Source organism: Artibeus jamaicensis, unplaced genomic scaffold (genome assembly GCF_021234435.1).
Source record: "Artibeus jamaicensis isolate MK-2021 breed Jamaican fruit bat unplaced genomic scaffold, CSHL_Jam_final contig_465, whole genome shotgun sequence".
Taxonomy (NCBI): Eukaryota; Metazoa; Chordata; class Mammalia; order Chiroptera; family Phyllostomidae; genus Artibeus; species Artibeus jamaicensis.
The window spans coordinates 26,553,533-26,573,416 of NW_026521843.1; the positions used below are offsets into that span (position 1 = coordinate 26,553,533).

Genomic DNA, 19,884 nt, shown 5'->3' on the forward strand with positions numbered 1-19,884 from the left:
GATATTCTAAGTAAATGAAGAATGAATGAGTAAGATACTGGTTTTGATAAATAAGAGCAAAAGGTCATTTACTCAATACAAACCCATTAATGTGTTACTTTCCACCACAGCAGCAGACTTATCTCCATCTCCACACAAAACCTGCTGAGTTAAGTAGGTGGACAGAGATGACGGCAGAGCATTCTGACAGATCAAGAAGTTCAACAGGTAGGAAGCTGTTACACAGTCATAGGGTTTGGTGCTGGTGCTGAGCGTCAGTGCTGCCTGGAATAAGCCTTGCAGTTTCTCTGAATCCTAGAATAAAGTGCAGACTCAGTAACTGTCACTAAAACATGTCTTTAACTTGAAGGAGTAATACGTACTTAAAAAGAGAGCCTGCTACATAACTGCAACTCAGTAAGAACATTAATTCCCTTTTCCCTGAATGTAGGTTAGAGTTTTTATTATACTAGTTAATGATTATTATTAATCAGTTCTAGTGATGAGGGTCTTGAAAATAATATTAGTTGGGATATTCCACATTGATAAAGCTTTTTTTAAAAAAAGTACCTTCCTTCAGCAGGAAGGTACTTTTTCCTGCCGGAATTCTGCTATGACAACAGCCAGATCATTCCCATCATTTCTATATACAGAGACCAGAGTTCTTTTGTATATCCAGGTTCTTTTACCTGGTTGGCATAGTCCTACCCTTCTCCCCTCCTTCTTCCCATAGAGCTAGTTCAAAGGAGGAAAATACAAATCCATTCAAAAACACAAATCTGCTCCTAGCAAAGCTCCATGTATACACATGGAAATTAATCAGAGAAGTCTCAGAAATTCTGCATCAGAGCTGTATAGGTAGATACACACCACACCTGTATCTACCTATATCTCACATACAAAGACAAATCCACTCACGCAGCCCCATCCTAAAAAAGACAGAACAAAGGACAATTCACTGTAACACCCATGGAAAGGCACATGGGCTGAGGACAGGGGACGTGGGTCCTAGTCCCAACTCCACGACTGACAAGGGGCATGTCCGCCATGCTGGAACCCAGTGTTTGCTCAAAAATACGGATTCGACTAGGATTATTCCACAGCTGTCTAATAGGAGAAAAAATATTATAAACTTAAATATGAATTTCATTATAGGTACACTCACAATTAATGATGTCAAATGTACTAATGTACTAATTCAAATATCAGTTAGTTGCAATTTAAATTCTTTGCCTTTTGATATGTTTAATTTTTTATGACATAAAAACCTTAAAAACAGTGTCCAAAAGCTCAACTCTAAATAGTATTTGAAAGAATTAAGCACCTAAGCCATTCTTTGTAACTAACAGTTAAGTCTCTGAATTCCTTAACTAACCAGTCAGTAAGAAACATTAATATATAGACTTTGGAATCTGAAATATTTTTGTTCTACCATCTGAGGTCAATCAAAATACAACATAAAGACCCTGGATATGTTGTTCCACAAGAAATAAGGGCAGTAGATTTTATATATATATATATCTATGTGTGTATATATGTGTGTGTGTATATAAATATATCCTTAGAGAGCTTAGGTTAGCATTCAAAAATGTTTTAAATTTAACTATATTAAAATAGTAATTATATATCAATAATATATTGATATAAGGTATACCAAAAGAAAGACTTTGGAAATATATAATTAATATTTTAAAATCTTGAATGCCTATCCTAAGATCACTTTACTAATATGCAAGCCAGACCGGATATTAGAACCATGGGAAGTGCAAGGTGCTGGGAAGAGAGTGGAGACTGGAGATGTAGTAGACCGACCAGGGAGAGAACTGTTGTTAACCTCAAGAACTCTGAGTTTCAGTCTCGGTTTAGCTACTGCTTGTAGGAAGATGAGAAACATGTTTTCTACCTCACTTAACACCCAGCTACCCAGTGTACTAAGCAGGGAGATTATCTCAAAATTTTTTGTTCAAGTTACTGTAACTGATGTATTTTGATCAAGCATTAACATGTCCAAGGAAACTGGGGAGACCACAGTTAACTGAAATGTACCAATAGTCTCGTAAACAAGAAAACCTACTGCCTCCTACACCTCCCTTTTTATCAAAACAATTAAAAAACAAAGCTCACTGATTTGGACTTTGTTTTCTCTACAACATCATTACCTCCTTCGCCATCCCCTATCCCCACCTCTGCCATCCTGCCACCCCACAACAGCAGAGGCACTAATGACAATGGAAACCGCCAGAAGTGGAAGAAAGCAGATGCAAGGAGCCTGGACAACCCACTGATAATCTACTGCTTTACACAGTAGTTTGCATGCATACACATTTATATAGGAAAAGTCCAAATACCTGCAACCAGACAACCGTTTTTGGTAACTTCATCAGAAGATCGAAGGCTAAAATTTTCACTGTTTCAAAAGTGCTGGTTAAACAACCTATTAGTGTTTGGAAATGGCCAACATCAATATCATGACTCAGCTGATACACTGTTTGAGCTTGACCTAAAAAAAAAAAAAAAAGATTGAAAAGTTCATAAAACGTAAGAGAAATCAACATTTTGAAGCTATTTGGACAAATTTATAGGAAATTTGTACAAAAATTCACACTTCATACTTTACCCATAATAACACAAAAATAATTTTTCCATTAACTTTATTTCTTAAAATGTAAAATAATAGGTATTACAGTTTTCTAAATAGGAAGGAAACACTTTTTCATTTGTTTAAATAAAAATGTTTAAAACCACTTTATTCATTTTCAAAAAGTTATATAACAAGTACCCAAGTTATTTTTTGAATAAATAAAAACCACTAAATGAAGAAATACATCTTTAGAAAATCTTCATAAAATTTCTTGATGTAGACTCCAAAGTCCTACCATGTCTTAGTTAAGCTAACACTGAATAAACAAGGTGACACAGCCCGACAGAATTCCTGGACAATGAAGATAAAAGGAGAAGCTTTTGGCCCTTTCAGGCAACAGCTCAATTTACCTACAAAGTGGAAAAATAGTCTGGCTTCACTCTCGGACACAGCAACATGCAGTGCTAGAAGACAGTGAAGCAACGCTTACGAAATCCTCAGGGAAAGAAAATATGACAAAAAATTGTGCATCAAAATATGATTCCAGTGTCAGAAATAATAGCAATATAAGTATTTTTGAATGTACAAGAAATTAAAAAAAAAAAACATTTCCCCAACTCTTCTCAAAGATGAATTTCAGCCAAACAAGAAATGAACAGAAAAACTACCACAAAAGAATGTTGTCGCTCAATTCATTTAACTCCAAGATGAACACTGAACAACTGTGGCAAATAATGGCTTTCATAGCAGAATGTGAACATTTAATAGCATTTAACAAGTTAACCCCTGATAATAACTGAAAATAGTCCTATGCTTACTTAATTTGACAAATGTTGTTCAATATAAATCAGTGAGTTTTTTATTTCATCTTATTCACAAGGTAGTATGCCCCTGTGAAATTCCTAAAGCAAGGAAATGAAGTTTCTGTCACTTCATTCACACCTCTGCTCAAATTTGCTTCTTCTAGTCAAATTTGGATACCTTTCTTTCTTTCTCTTGCCTCATTGTTCCGCTAAAACTTTCACTACAACGGGGGACAACATTAGTGCAAGTGAGCATCTGCGTCTCAGGAGAAAGGCCATCTTTCCCAGCGAGCTGGCTGTGGCTTTTCCATGAACGTTCTTTATCACACTGAGACGTTCCTTATATCCCCAGCTTGCTGAGTGTTTATCGAGATCATCATGTGTTTTCTTCCTTTGTTCTCATGTGGTACGTATCATATACTACACTATTTTTTCCTTATGTTGAACCACCCATACATTCCTGGGATTAAAGTCCACTTACTTAGCCATGATGTATAATATGTACTTTTAAAAGATTTGGTTTGTTAGCACTTTGTTAAGAATTTTTGCATTTACATTTATAAGGGAGACTAGCCTATTGTTTTCTTGTGGAATTTATCTGGCTTTAGTAGCAGGGTAATGCTGGCCTCATAGAATGAGTTAGGAAATGTTCCCTCCTGTCCAACTTTTTGGAAGAGTTTGATTAGGATTGGTGTTAATTCTTCTTTCCACATTCGGTAGAATTCACCAGTGAAGCCACTCCTGGACTCTGTTTAGAGGCTTTTGATTACCGACTCTATCTCTTTACTTGCTATTGGTCTGTTCAAATTTTCTATTTTTCTTAAGTAATTTTATGTTTCTAGAAATCTGTCCATGTCATCCAGGTTATTAATTTACTGGAAATACACTGTTCATAGCATTGTCTTACAATCGTTTTTATTTCTGTAAGCTCAGTAGAAACATCCTTACTTTCATTTTTGATTTTAGTTATTTATGCCTTTTTCCTTAGCATAGCCAAAACTTTGTCAATTTTGTTGATCTTAAAAAAAAACAAAAAAAAACCCTGAGTTTCGGTTTCACTGTTTCTGTATTGTTTTTCTACACTCCATTTCATTTATCTCCATACCCATCTTCATTATTTCCTTCCTTCTGCTAGCTGTAGGTAAGGTCTGCTCTTTTTCTAATCCCTTGAAGTATAAAGTTAGATTATTGATTCAGATCTCTTTTCTTCTTCAATGTAGGCACATACAGCTACAAATCTCCCTTTGAGCTCTGCTTTTGCCTCATCCCATAAATTTTAGTATAGTTTTGTTTTCATTCCTCTCAAAGTAGTTTCCAATGGCCCTTGTGATTGCTCCTTTACCCACTGGTTGGTGAAGAGCTCTGACACTAGCGTGTGACACAGCCAGCCTCCCAGGCCCTGTGCACCATCTCCCGCCCCTTCTTATCTTGAAATATTTCCTCACTGTTCTTATCCTCACCTGGAATTCTATGTATTGCTGAGTAATGCACTGTCTGACTCCCCTCACTAAAATCTAAGCTCCGAAATGGGGAGCACTGCATATCCTTGGCTGCATGATATATAATAAGTACTAAGTAAATATTCGCCAGACAACCCTTTAATCCAATTGTGAAATCTAGTATTCCACCATGAATACTGTGATATTTTATTCTGAGTAAGAAAGATGCATGTGGCTTATTCTTCTTGAACTAGGTAGGACGTACTTGAGGAAAAGCAGAAACCGTCTGATTAATCCCAAATCACAGACTTTCTGTAAAATAAGGCCCACATTAAAGTTCTTGAGAAAAAGATAAAGTTTCCATTTCCCATTCTGTATTTCATGACCATGCCTCTTCAGCTTCCTTTAAAGTTAATATAGTATGACTTACATCATTTGCATTACCCCCAAGTTGTTTAGTTAACATAAATACTATAATACTATAATACTAATAGTGACAATACTATGATATCAATAACTATTCAATTATGTAACTCATTCATTAGGAAGATGAATCAGGATTTTCACTTTTAAAGTACATCTAAATATATTAAACCACTCTCTCAGTTGAAAATTACCAGTATAATTCAGCCTAGTGTTATTTCCCCTATACCTAAGTGCAACTATAAGTACATTAAATGTACAGAAAACTTTTTGTTAATTGGACAAGCAATCACTTAGATAAAACTTTATTTTCTAAGTTCAGCTGTAGTACCATTAAAATTCTCTAAATTGATGGATGCTCCTATATACATTTTCTGTGGCAGTTCTAACAACTTACCACCAACTTGGTAGCTTAAAACCACAGAAATCTATTCTCTCACAGTCCTGGAAGCCAGAAGTTCAAAATCAAGGTGTTGTTAGGGCTGTGCTTACTGTGGAGGCTCAAAAGAAGAACTCATCCCTTGTCTCGTTCAGACCATGGCTTGTAGCCACATCGCTCCAGTCTCTACTATCACATCGACCCCTCTTCTTCCATGTTTCACTCTCCCTTTGCCTCTCTCTCATACCAACACTTGTGATGGCACGTAGGGCCATCCAGATCATCTGAGATTACCTCATTTTAAGATCTTAACTTAATCATGTCTACAGAGAATCTTTTTCCAAGTAAAGTTCACATTCACGAGTTCTAAGGATTTGATGTGGATACCTTCTGGAGGTCAAAATTTTTCAGCCTTCCACATCTACTTTCACGAGGTGATCAGATTTATCATGATGAGTGATGGGACAAGCCAATATTATACACTTCCTGATGTGATGTCCCGAGAAAAACATCACATCACCGAGGCAACATTCCTACCAAAAATGCATAACCTCAATGAAATCATGAGGAAACAATAAGACTGAGATATATTTTTCTAAAATGTTAATGTCACAAAATAACACACTTTCCAGATTAAGGAGGCAAAAACAGATATAACAACAAAATGCAATATATGATCTTGAACTGGTTCCTGAATTAAAGGGAAAGGATTTTTTTCTAAAAAAGGCTACCTATTGGGACACCTGGAAAAATGTGAATATAGACTATATATTAGATAACAGCATTACATCAACATTAAATTTCCTGAATTTGACATTCAGGAAAATCACTCATTCAGTGTCCTTTCATTATAACCTCGATGAGGGCAAAAATGGATTCCTGGCAGGGGCCACTGTCAGCATGGAGTCTGCAAGTTCTCCCCGTGTCTGCACAGGTTTGGTACACGTAGTCCAGTTTCCTCCCACATCCCAAAGATGTGCATGTCTGGTTAACTGGCGTGTCTGAATGGTCCCAGTCGGAATAAGTGTGGTGTGTGGGGGAGCTTGCTCCCTGAAAGGGAAAAGCATCCTACACAGGGTGGGTTCCCACCTTGTGCCTTGAGCTGTCAGGATGGGCTCAGGCCACCCAAGACCCTGACCAAAAGAAATCGGTTGGAAAATAATTATCTTACTTGTTTTTATTAATATCTCTTAAATGTATGTGTATCTCATATTTATTTCCATGTTTAATGTTAGAAGTGCTTTAGGTCTTTATTTAGAAGTTTGGTGATGTTTTTGAGGCCAAAAGTATGCTGTAGAAACTCAACTCCTGTTAATAACAATAAGCCTTTGGTAAAGTTGGTGCCCAATCAGTGCCCAATCAGTTAAGTTTTAAAAGTAAAAAAAAAAAAGTGAAATGCTGTTTCACTTACAATTGCAGCTTCCAAGAACCCATTATTGCCATTAAGTGTGAACTTTCTGTATGGCAAAATATAAACAAGCAGTAAACCTATGTAGAGGGTACATGGCTGTGTACTGAACTATTCTTTTTTTTTGTACTGAACTATTCTTGAAGCTTTGCTGTTGGTTTGAAATTTTTCAAATAAAAACTTGAAAAAAATGGCTTTCAAGCCTGGAAGCAAGCCTGTGTTAATACCAAATTACTCTCCTCCCAGCTAAAAAAGTATGCTTTGCTAAAAACTGAAACTAAAAAAAAAAAAAAATTCTAACTATAGTGTAAAGTTCCCCGATCCTCTGGCCATGCCTTTAGAAAAAGCAGCTGAGTGGGATATTTTTCTGTTTGACCACAGTCAAGAAAGACTGAGCACAGACAAGAAATGTATGTGAAAACACACATAAACTCATGTGTATCGATAAAAAGAATCATATCTTGTCAAAAAGGGAAAAAAACTCAGAGCGAAGTTAAGCAGTCGGCCTCTCTGCGTGTCCCACGGAGGAAGAAACAAAGGCCATCACTAAATCAGAATACCTGGAAACGACACCCTCTTACAGTCTTTCTGAAACCAAACCAAGACTCATGAAACGCATAACATGTAAAGGGAAACCACGTTTTAACCACAGAGACTCACTGAGGAATGTTATACATAAAACTTTTTTTTTTTTACTTTTAAAACTTAACTGATTGGGCACTGTATTAGAACATCAGCGTATAAATTGGGGCATAAGGAGAACAGTGACTCTTGTAATAATCACAGTTCCATGAAAACTGTAGTTTTGAGTTGGCGAATAATAACCACAGTTTCTCGCACTCATGTCCCTATTGACAAATTTAATTATGTACACATAAGAGTTACATAGGGAGAATAGAACCTCCCGTAAGAACCTAAAAAGACAACAAAACTCAAATTCAAGTAAAACAAAATGTTGAAAAACATGTGTTTAGGAAAGTGTTTCAAAATAAAAACACTTTCCTTCCTCAACATTATTGAAAACTTACCTTCTGGGTCAGGAAAAACTTCAGCTATTGAGCCTAAAATGGTTAAAGCTGAAAATCTCGTTGGGTAGGAAGAGCCAGGAAACAGTGCTTCAAAAAGGCTGTTGCAGATGGATGACATGAAACTCTAAAAATAAAGTACAATGAGTACAACTGAGTTAATTCACAACGGGTTATCTTCGAAGTATCACCTTTAAGAATGGAGCCTTTTCTTTTAATTAAGGGAGAAAAAAAGTTTTCTGAACAATACTGGCTGTTCAATTCCCTTGATAATTCTGACTGACACCCTTGATCATAAACTACATCATGCCTTTAATGAACTCTGTACTTATAGAGTCAATAAGTACAATTCCCGTTGTACTCCTCTCAAGAAATAAACATTTTTAGTAAAAACAACTCCATTCTGCCCTGACTTATGCTAAAGCTGTATGACTAATGACTTTCTTCACCAGAGGCATTCAGGCATCAAAGGGATGTACACATTTTAACTTTTTAAACGACCAAAGAAATATCCAATATGTACTACCCGATAAATTTGATAGATGTCAAGCTTTACACATTTGGCTATGATGACATAATTCCTGTAAAAAGTCCAAGTATTCCATTGTCTTCTGTCTGCCCCTCTGAGACTCCTGCTCTACTATTCTGTTTATACAAATAATGGAAAATTAAAACTTTCAGTAAAATGCAATTTTTTAATAAAAGCGAAGTGGAAAATACTTCATCCAGGATAAAATCTGCTTGCTCTAAGTAAAATAATAAGTTATTTTTTTCTGTGCAACATCAAAGAGAAAAATTATTAGGAAAAGTTGTGATTCTCAGGCATCTCATCACTACTATGCCCTGATGACATATATTTGTAACTGAGCAGATAAAAGCAACTCTAGTCTCAAGTGACTCTAGTAGGATCCCTGCATTCACTCCTCTGGTCAAGGACTTACAACTTCAAGGATTTATCCTGCAGGCCCTTACAGGCCCTAAGTAAGAGTTTGTTAGTTTATTATTTCTATTAAGTTTCAAAGAAATAGGGTGGCTACTGAAAATACCCTAGTTAAACTAATTTTAATTATAAATGAGTACCATAATATTCCCATTAAAGGGCAATAAGTTCATCCTTTTAGAATGATCTTACACCAATTAGTGTCATTTATATTTTTAGATACGAGTTCTTCCCCTCAACCAGACTGCAAGCACAATGAAGGCACGGACCGTGGTTTATAGTACATTTATGTCCCTAGTCCTGAGCGTACTGTCTTACACACACATACAAGAGGCTCAATATTTGCTCTGGTTACTTTTTTTAAAAAGAGTATTTATTATTATTTTTTTTTAGAGAAAGAAAGGGAGGGAGAAAGAGAGGGAGAGAAACATTAATGTGTGGTTGCGTCTTGCACTCCCCCTGCTGGGGACGTGGTCTGCAACCCAGGCATGTGCTCTGATTGGGAGTCTAATCAGTAACCCTTCGTTTGCAGGGCAGAGCTCAACCCACGGAGCCACACCAGCCAGGGCTGCTCTAGTCACTTTTAATGGCTCTTAGTGAGGTTTCCAATTACCTCGACCTAGCATTCAAAACTCTACTTGATTTACTAACTAATTTCCAACTTGCTTTTCTAACTCACTTGCCAGTACTCAATTCCTCTGTTCCTCCACGTACCCTATGCCATTCACACCTGGGGATCTACCATTCCCCAAATTCTCTCTGCCCTTTCTTAACTCTGAACCTTCACTTAAGCTGGTACTGAGGGAAAATACTACTCAGATTTTAGAGTCAAGAGCAAATCTGGATCACTGCTAACTACTGAGAGACCTTGAGGAGGTTACTCAACTTTTCCAAGCTTCAGTTCTGTCACTTTTATGTGAGGATAATAATGTCTATCTCACAGCATATAAAGCATTTTACAAATTTAAAAGTACTCTAGCTATTACTATCAGTTATTCAGTTATGCAATAACCTCCCTCACTGGACTAAGAACATCCCTTCTAGATAACAGCCTCTTCTCTTCCCCGGCACTCAGTCTGTCGGCTGGCTCTGGGCCTGCTACATACTGTGCATGACGCCCACTGTGACGGTGGTGTTCACAAGATAATGCCAAAGTCGCAACCTCCAAAGCCACAGGTGACTACAGTTGGGAGAATATATAAGAACCATGGGACTGACTCAGATTAAGACTCTAAAGACTAGATGTCAAAAAATATGTATATCCATAAGCACAACTAAGAAAACACACATACACGAAAATCCAGAACATCAATCCCCAAAATTGGTTTTGTGTTTCTAAGTACCTAATTCAGAGAAAATATCACGTTACCCTTGCAAAAAGAAAAAAAAGAGATGTGTTTTCTTAGACCACAGAAAGGCTAAAACATAACTGTTCCACACAGTTTAAGTGCTCAGTATATACTCTGATCACTTTTAATGACCCCCAGCAAGGCTCTCTGGAGTGCTTTAGAGGTTAAAAGCACTTTCTCACTTTATCCTCAAAACCAACCTTTTCACAGAGGTTACTAACCCCACTTACAGTTGAATGGATTCGTAAAGTAAGCCAACTAGTCAATAGCAAAATTAGGACTAAACCTGTGTGCTTAAAGTTTAGGTTGTACTCCTCTAATCCTCATTGTGGGATTCTACAAAAATGAAGCTGATTTCAGACTTTACATAAGAATATTCTTCCTCAGATGACCTTTTTACCTTTTAATAGAAAATTGAAACCTAGGGCCCATCTAGAATGTTTAGGGTAGGTAATATATTATGGCTCCAATGTATTAATTTATTACACTTGTTTCCCTAAATGAAATAAAATAGATGAACGCTGTCCTCTACCCGTGTCTTAGAAGAAAAATTAGAGTCTACTTCTGAGAGACTAGATTTGGAGTAAGAAACCAGTGGTGGAAAGCTCATTCTGTCCTGATGGACAGAAATTAAAGTTGTCAAGCTGAGCCCTGGCCCAGACTGGGGCTTCCATATCTGAGGTTCCACCTATCCCATTAACACAGTATCCTAAAGTCAGCCCCACTGTTTAAGCTCATTCCAAAATGGGATAAACAGGAACCCCCATAGCTGGACCAGGGGCCAGAAGCCCATCAAGCTGCTGAATATCATAGTACAATGGAAGCAGGCCCAGACATGGCCTTCTTCCACCCTAGGAAAGTGTGGAGGAGTTCAGGGCCAACAATTGCCTTTTGGTTAAAGAGCTAAATTCATCTGGCCCACAGAAACTGTAAATTACTGAAGCCAACTCATCAGTATTATTTTCCAACAGATCTGAAATCCAGCACGGATTCCACAACTCAGTCTGCCTCAAGAGAAGTACAAAAGCACCCACAGGAACACGTGCAACCCAGCCTGAAGAACGCAACAGAGAAACCCTACTTACCGAGACTTCTATTTCTCTCCCTTTAACGCACGTTCATAATAATGTTCATAATTGTTTTGGGTTTCTCACAAATCCCTATGTCCAGAAATATATCACCTACCTTATACTGCTGTAAAGAGACAGAAGGGTGTTGTTTGGTGAACTCATTCTCCGGTTCGTGTTTGGATTTATTTTGCTCCAGTTTATAAAGGACCTGAGAACTCTCCTGTATCCTACAAAACAACTTTTGAGAAAAAGAAAAATGAAGCATATGCAAGACATGTTAACCCTAAATGTCAGCCTATAAGACAAAGGAAAAACTTTCTAAATTCTTTACACTAAAACTTGAGGCAAGGAAAGTGCTGGTTTTTAAACTCTTAATGTTTACACAGTGTCTTTCAGACAGAAAATTAGCATTTATGTTTTAAAAACCAAAACCAATGTATTACTGCAAACCAGACCACAAGTCATTAAATCATAGTTCTGTTTCCTTTGGGTCAGCCTGAACCTAACTTAAGATAATATATTTACTTCTATACTCTAATATTCTTCATTCCATAAATGTGTCGCATGATTATTTCAAGGTGAATTATTCAATAATGACGGTTTCATGAGGTGGTTCAAGAAACTATAAAAATACAAGGGCATCCTTCCTTCTCTTTAAGTTTCTTAAGATAACTTACACCACAAAAACTCATCATTAGACCTTTTTTTCCTTAAAAAAAAAAAAAAAAAAACAGAGCTCTGGTTTGATTTATTACACCGAAATGACAAAACTTTTCACTCTGGACTTTGACCCCAAACGTAACTCTTCTTGGGGATCACAGTATGGCTCGCAGAAGGGCCGTGAGGGACTGCGGCACTGCGGCCCATGACCATTATTCTCGCACACTCCCAAATCGGGGATCTTTTGGTAAAACATTTCAAGGTCAAAGTTCATACTTTCCTATGCTTTCTGATGAAAAATTCTACCTTTTTAAGAAGAGAACAAATCTGTTGCCGCACTCCTGGAGACTGACTGTTAAGATTGTATGTGATGAAGAACTGAATCCACTGCATTTCTTCTGTGGAAACGATTTCTGTGCTGCGATTACTTTCACAAAGCAAGCCCAATGTATCTATCCGCACCTAAAACACACCAAGCAATAAAATGGTAGTTTTTCTTTCTTTAAAAAAAAGAGTTTATTTATTTTTAGAGGGAGGGGGACAGAGGAAGAGAGGGACAGAAACATCAATGTGGGGTCGCCTCCTGTGCACCCCACACTGGGGACCTGGCCCACAACCCAGGCATGTGCCCTGACTGGACACTTTGGTTTGCAGGCCCGCATTCAATCCACTGAGCCAAACCAGCCAGGTAAAATGTTAATTTTTCAATGAAATAAGTGAAGCCTAAACCACTTGACATATTTAATTATTTACACAGGCTACCAAAGGGTGGGGGGTGCAAATCAGTAAGCCTTTGTTTACCAATGTGTACTTCGGAAAGTTGCCCTAATCTCAAAGATTCTAAGGTCATTTTCTATAAAATTACCTTATTAAATGTGTAAATTGGGTATTTATTAAACAGTCTTAAGGATTCTTATCCCACAGTAATGGCTGACTTCATTCGCTTTCTCAGTGGCCACTCCACCCGGGACCTCGTCACTTCCCTCTCAGATCGCTGTCATGCGTGTCTAACCAGTCTCCTGCTTTCTTCTGGCTCCCACCCTGCACGCTCCCCTGTTTGCATTAACTCCACCTCACCGCTGAAAGTGGTTCCCAGTTACCAAGTGAATGAAAACCGACGCCTTCAGCCTAGGACTGGAGGCTTCCCTGACACACACAGAACACTCCACTCCTGCCAAACAACGCGTTTAATCATTCTCCAGTCCTGTCCGTCATTCCGTGGGCGCCAGTGCCTCCTCTCCTCTAACCAGTTAGCACCTTCCTAATCAGCCACCAGTGCTCCACTCGGTCTGTTTTCCTGAGCTTCCCAAGTCCTTACACATGAAGGACTCTTGTGTCTGTATTTTCTTCTAAGAGTCTCTAGTTGTTTTATGCAGGTTTTCTTATTCCTTCAACTAAACTCCAAGTAGCCTAAGTACAGGGTCTTCACTTTTCATTCTCTATTCATCATCCTTATGGGCCCCTTGAAGTAGTGATGGACGTAACAGGGACCTCTCTATTGAACTGCTAAATGAAAAACAAATCAGGGATCTACTGCATACATGAAGTCCTTACTTGGCAGTGCTGATGAATTAAGCCTTGCTTTATCTTTGCACTGCACACAAGACTCCCCCAGGCATCGGTTGCAGACTGAAGATGTCCATGAGCTCTCGCTGTTCGCAGACATGCCATCAAAGCTCCCAGAGCCCCTCTACTATGATGAGACCCTAAGGATGGAAAAGATCGCTCATTTCGAAAGTGCAATAACAAAGCCCAGGATTGTGCTACGTAATGATAATAACCACAATTTTCATGTTTATAATAAAATTATATTTCAAAAATAAAAATCATATTTTAAACTGAATTCTAGCATAAGTTAAAGTTCCTATTATAAAATAATTATTTTAAACATTTAATGATTCTTGTGTCAATAATTTTAAATAAACATAATCCTCTTATTGTTAACCTTTTAAAAAATCATAATTTTTTGCTAGTATTCTTACTTTTTCCTTGCCTATTCAAAAACAAATTAGGAAAAAATCAGGTGGAGAAGTGTTTGAAACAATAAAAATAACTAAACTGACCTTTAGCCAAAAATAGGAAAAACACTCAGTGTTTCATTTCTCTAAAAACAAACACTGAACCTCCCTGAGCATCTCCCCCTAGTACAGAAGATAAAAGGAGAATCACAAAGAACATGATGCTCTCATAGGCTAGGACATCAGCCATTACTAAGGAGACAAGGAGCTCTGGCTCACAGGGCACCTTGATACGAAAACAAATCCTGCCCTGGCTGGTGTGGCTCAGTAGATTGAGTGCCAGCCTGAGAACCAAAGAGTCACTGGTTCAATTCCCAGTCAGGGTACATACCTGGGTGGCGGGCCAGGTCCCCAGTAGGGAGTGAAACATTGATGCCTCTCCTTCCCTTCCCTTCACTCTAAAATAAATAAAATCTTAAAAACAAACAAACAAATCCTGCCTTACTTCAGAACAGATTCATGAATACTGACCTTCAAATGGCTTCTCAAAAAGGTAAGAATAATTATTAAAATTATAAACAATGACTTACTTTTGTGTATAGGAATCAGACTTTTTACCTATCTTTTAAGCTACTCTTTGAAGTACTGAAAATTTTTAAATTATTTTAGTTGCAAATATTCTTAAAATGTAATGTAGGGTACCATATTCCTGCTTTGTTAAACAGAATATGATAACGTTAAGATCTGCATGATGAGTCAGAATCATAATTTTACATATTAATTACTATACTACCCTCTAATGCAGTGACTCCTTCGGGGTTACTGAGTTTGCATGGAATGTTTACCCCTATTCTAAATTATTATAGACAGCTATTTCTTAGGTCATGTCTCTAAATGTTTTGCCTCTTTCCCCAAGGCAAAAACTTGCCACTGCCAATTTACCTGTTTAACCTTGCCAAAATAGCTTTTAATTACTGTTTTGATCACTTCAATAAGCAAGTTATGTCAAACACACAAACTTTTACTCCAGTCTGACAACCAAATGACAAATGAGAACTTGGCAAAATAAATTAAAACCCAATACAGTAGTCACCCCTTATCCACAGTTCATTTTCTACAGTTCCATTTACCCACAGTCAACTGTGACCCAAAAATAGTATATGAAGAATTCCAGAAATAAATGAATCACAAGTTTTACACTGAGCACTGTTCTGAGTAGTGTGATGATGTCTCACATCGTCCCACTCTGTCCATCCCGAGACCTGAGTCATCCCTTTGTCTGGCATGTCCACACTGTACATGCTACTGACCGGTTGGTCACTTAGTGGACAACTCAGTTACGACTGCCACAGCATCCCAGTGCTGGTGCTACACAATCTTTATTTTACTTAATAATGGCCCCAAAGCAAAGGGTACCAATGCTGGCAATTCGGGTACACCAAAGGGAAGCCGTAAAGTGTTTACTTTAAGCAAAAAAAAAGTGAAAATCCCAACTTGATAAGAAAAAAGTAATTGTATGCTGGGGTTGCTAAAATCTATAGTAAAAACAACTCTAATATCTGTGAAATTGCCTAATTTATAAATTAAACTTTATCATAAGTATGCATGCAAAGAAAAAACATAGTATATATAGGGTTTGGTACCATCCATAGCTTCAGGTATCCATGGGAGTCTTTAAATGTACCCTCTGCACACAAGGAAGGACTACTATAATGAAATGTACCTCATAATCATAATTGGAATCAATCCTTAGCCTATAGAAATGACGTCAGCAAAAAGAACCTCTATTCAGCTGTGTGCAGTAACATTGGTTTCAATCTGAAATCCCTATTGTTAATATCCTACTTTACTATTTGCAGAAGTGATGACATTTAAATTTGAATATAGTCAGTATCTGCCTGGATAACGACACTTAAAAATCCTAACCAGAAATTACTAAAACACAAAAATCACCTTCTTACCAGTTTTAGCATCAGCAGAAGTCTGAAGAATCTTCACCATGTAGCTTAAACTTTCAGGGTTGCAATTCAATAATTTTGGCAAGTAATAATCAATCACGTAAGATTTTTGATCCAGACTTCCTTCACACAGTATGTGAAGGAGAGGAGAAACCCAAGTCTCATGCCACTTATCAACCCAAGTACTGTCGACAGCCTGAGATTTCAAATGACTCTTATGATTTTTAAACATGGTTTCTAAGAGGTCACTTGCATAAGGTACCAGTGACTGGTCCCCCATCACCTCTAAGATTTGCGATGGAATAGTTTTAGCTAATGCCAAAATACGTTCCACTCCTATGCAATCTACTAAACAACCAAGGCATATATACTTTCCCTTAATGTGCCATTCCAATCGCAGAAGACTCTGAGTCAGTTCAAAAGTGAAATGATCCGCAGCCAGATCTGACTGGTCTACCTCCGCCTCTGGGAGAGTGAGCTGGTGCATTCGGAGAATATTTCTGAATATGATTTTGTTTTGGTGTCTCAAAGCATCCAACGGATGTTCCCAGTGGGTATAGACATATTCCAGAAGTCTCTTAATTATGCTTGAATTCCCATTCAGACTGTCCTTTAGGCTTGGGGAACTTGATTCAAGAACATATATGGCTGAGTTAGTCCAAGACGCCAAAATTCTAGAGAGAAACATTTCCAGGGCTGATTCCTTGATCCTGAAGAAAAATGAACCATGTTATTATAAAGTGACTAGTAAAAGAAATTTCATTTTATAACTATTTAAACTTTAAAAATACAAAACACAAAGAATGATCAGAATATTTAATCACTACTAAATTTACAACAAAAAAAATCAGAAACAAGGCAAAAACAGATCTCAGACTTTTATATAAAATCTATTCATCTTGTGAAAGACAATCCAAAAAAGACACAGGAAACCTTTGAAGGTGATGAAAATGTTCATTATTTTGATTTTGATGATTGTTTCACAGGTATTTTACAATATACTGAGCAGCTAGGGTTGGAAAAAGTTAGTTGGAATGGGGTTTCTTTTGAGGGTAATGAAAATATTCTAAAGTAGATTGTAGTGATAATTGAACCTCCTGTGAATATACCAAAAAAAAAAAAAACCTCTGTAAATTATACCTCAATCTGTTATAAAATAACACAATGAAGAATAAATTTAAAAATATGTACAATTTAAAAATCCATATAAGCTGAAAAACATGTACGGTTTACTTTAGAACATTGCAGTTTTCTCCCTTTGTCTGCATGTTCATTGCTATGACACCGGGTCCGTGGTTTGATATGTTAAGCACATGAACACTTTCAGGCAAAATTATGGCAAAAACACTGAAAAGCATGAACTACAACCCAGTGAAGTCAAGAGACCTGGCTATAGTTCTGGCTCAGGTGCTTACTAGCAATATGCTCTTAGGCTAAAGCATTTATTTGCAACAAATTAGACAAACTCAACAAATTAGATTTCCTATCCTATTTATCAGACATGTGAAGATCACATTGAATTATCTATAATGAAGCTGTCCATATACTACAAAGCACTATATATATAGAATTTTTATAGTTTAAAAAAAATGCTAGCATCAGAAACTAAATATTAAAATTAATTTTAGAAATATTCACTATAGCCCTGACTAGTGCGGCTCAGTGGGCTGGGAGTCATCCTGCAAGCCAAAAGTTCACCGGTTCGATTCCCATCAGGACACATGCCTGGGTTGTTCACCAGGTATCCAGTTGGAGACATGCAGGAGGCAACTAATTGATGTTTCTCTCCCTCCCTCTCTCTAAAAATAAATAAATAATTTTTAAAAAAGAAATATTCACTACAGTTTAACCTGAACGAATAATTTCTGCAAGTTTCTCCCCTCATCCCATTTTTTCTTGCTCTACTTTTACATCTACCTCATTTCCTTCTAATTTAGGGTTATCCCGGCCGCTTTTCTCTGAATTACTGAGTGCGCTGGCTCACTGGCCAGCTTTTAAATGGCTGACAAGCAAAACACTTATGAGATGGTAGTATGGAAACTCACTGTGAACTCAAGGTGAACAAAACGCGCGCAGTGTCCAAGAGCAGGGCCTCCCCGCTCGGGCCCATGCGCCCACCCTGCCAGTCCAGCATGGTGAGTGCCCCCTGACACAGGAACAAGAGAGCTGCCTCGGACACGTCAGCACAGCAAAGGCTCCTGCAGGAGTTCAAAAACCACTCGGGGACGCCCGTGCAGTTCACGGAACGGAGAAGCACGCTACTGATCTGAAAACATACAACAGAGCTAATGCGCATAAAGCCTCTACAACTTTTCAGAGATATTTCAAAGTATAAATCCAAAATTATCTTTTCACCAAAACATCCCAAGAAAAGTAAATGAACCTAAAGCTAAAAAAGCCACAAGTGTTAAAATTATTATAATAGGGAAAAAATCTGAGTCCATGAACCATTTTGCTGGCAGAACACATCGCCACCTGCAGGTGGATGAGCTTAATTAATGCTTTTAAGAAATATCTAATAATTACTTTGTGTGATCTCAGAGAACGGTACATGTCTATTTTGCATAAAGTCAGGAAAAGAGCTAAAATAAGTTTCTAGATAACACAGTAAAGATGAAACTGCTAGCCCTGGCTAGTTTGGCTCAGTGGATTGAGTGCTGGCCTGTGAACCCAGGGGTTACCAGTTCAATTCCTGGTCAGGGAACATGCATGGGTTGGGGGCCAGGTCCCCAGTAGGGGGTACAGGAGGGGCAACCACACACTGATGTTTCTCTCCCTCTCTTTCTTCCTCTCTCTTTCTCTCTAAAAATAAATAATTAACTTTAAAATTAAAAAAAGAAGAAGAAACTGTTAGTAGTAAATATAAGGACTATAACCCAAATTATCAAATTATACTTTCCATAGACCAATTCAATGGAAAGTTGATTCTAGCATGCTTCCTCTCTAAAATACAATATTTGGGTTATTCTTAATAAAAAAATATATTTATCAAAACAGCACTATAAAAAACTAGAATATACATCAAAGAATGGTAATAATGATTCTTTTTGTGAGATAGATTTACAGATAACTGTTGTGTTCTATTTTACATACATTTTTAGAATTCCCTCACACATAAGAGAAAAGGTCATCAGAAGAGATTCTGACTATGCAAAAAAATTTTAATTCACTTCTTTAAAAATATTTTTAAAACGTGTCACACTATCAATAAAGTACAATTCTAAACAGGAGATGCACTCACCAAACCAGGAATCTTTTCAGGTGGATGAAACATAGCCTTAATGAAAAGAATAACAGCTAATCCAGATGTACTCTGAATTGTCCGTAAGAGGTCATCTATTCAGCAAAGAAGAAAACGACATGCATTAAAAACGATGGGTAGTCTGGTACAGTGGAAAGAACAGACACTGCAGGGAAGACAGTCTTGGGTGCAGTTTCCAGCTCGACTACTTGCTTGGGCAAGTTACTTTACCTCCCAAGCACTCAGCTGTCTTCAGTAAAACAGGAAAATATAACTCCTATCTGACAGTTCTTGTAAGGTTTAAATGAATAATGAACATAAAGGCTTTTATGCTCAACACATAGATACTGAATAAATTTGATTCCTTCCCCTCCCTACTAACATCCACTCTTCCTTCCTCTCTACCTTCAGCCTCCCGACACTTCTAGCACCAACACAGCCTGTACTCTCCCCTCCACCGATGCCTCTGCATCCCAACCCCTTACATTAGTTTTTCTTAGTGATTTCAGGGCTTTGTAAAGAGCCTGCATCAGTGCTAATTACAACCTCTGCTATAGTTGGCACTGTACTCAAACAATCTTGACTTACTATCTTCTTTTTGTTTTCTTTTAGCCTCTGGTTTGTCAGAAAGTATACTAAATAACATGGTGAATTATTTAGCCTGTTGAAGA

At 37.5% G+C, this 19,884-nt stretch overlaps 1 protein-coding gene across 7 annotated transcripts in view; it reads right to left on the reverse strand.

Moving 5' to 3' along the window:
* Window positions 1–19,884, reverse strand: part of THADA (THADA armadillo repeat containing) — a 288,531-nt gene that overhangs the window by 256,245 nt on the left and 12,402 nt on the right. For all 7 annotated transcript variants that reach the window (XM_053667075.1, XM_053667073.1, XM_053667074.1 and 4 more), the window contains 9 exons: window positions 19,214–19,308; window positions 18,018–18,238; window positions 15,976–16,682; window positions 13,611–13,762; window positions 12,363–12,518; window positions 11,512–11,634; window positions 8,041–8,164; window positions 2,328–2,479; window positions 84–294 (listed from right to left, as the gene is read on the reverse strand). In XM_053667075.1, coding sequence (XP_053523050.1) covers window positions 84–294; window positions 2,328–2,479; window positions 8,041–8,164; window positions 11,512–11,634; window positions 12,363–12,518; window positions 13,611–13,762; window positions 15,976–16,682; window positions 18,018–18,238; window positions 19,214–19,308 — 1,941 coding nt within the window. The remainder of the gene's footprint in view (window positions 1–83; window positions 295–2,327; window positions 2,480–8,040; window positions 8,165–11,511; window positions 11,635–12,362; window positions 12,519–13,610; window positions 13,763–15,975; window positions 16,683–18,017; window positions 18,239–19,213; window positions 19,309–19,884) is intronic.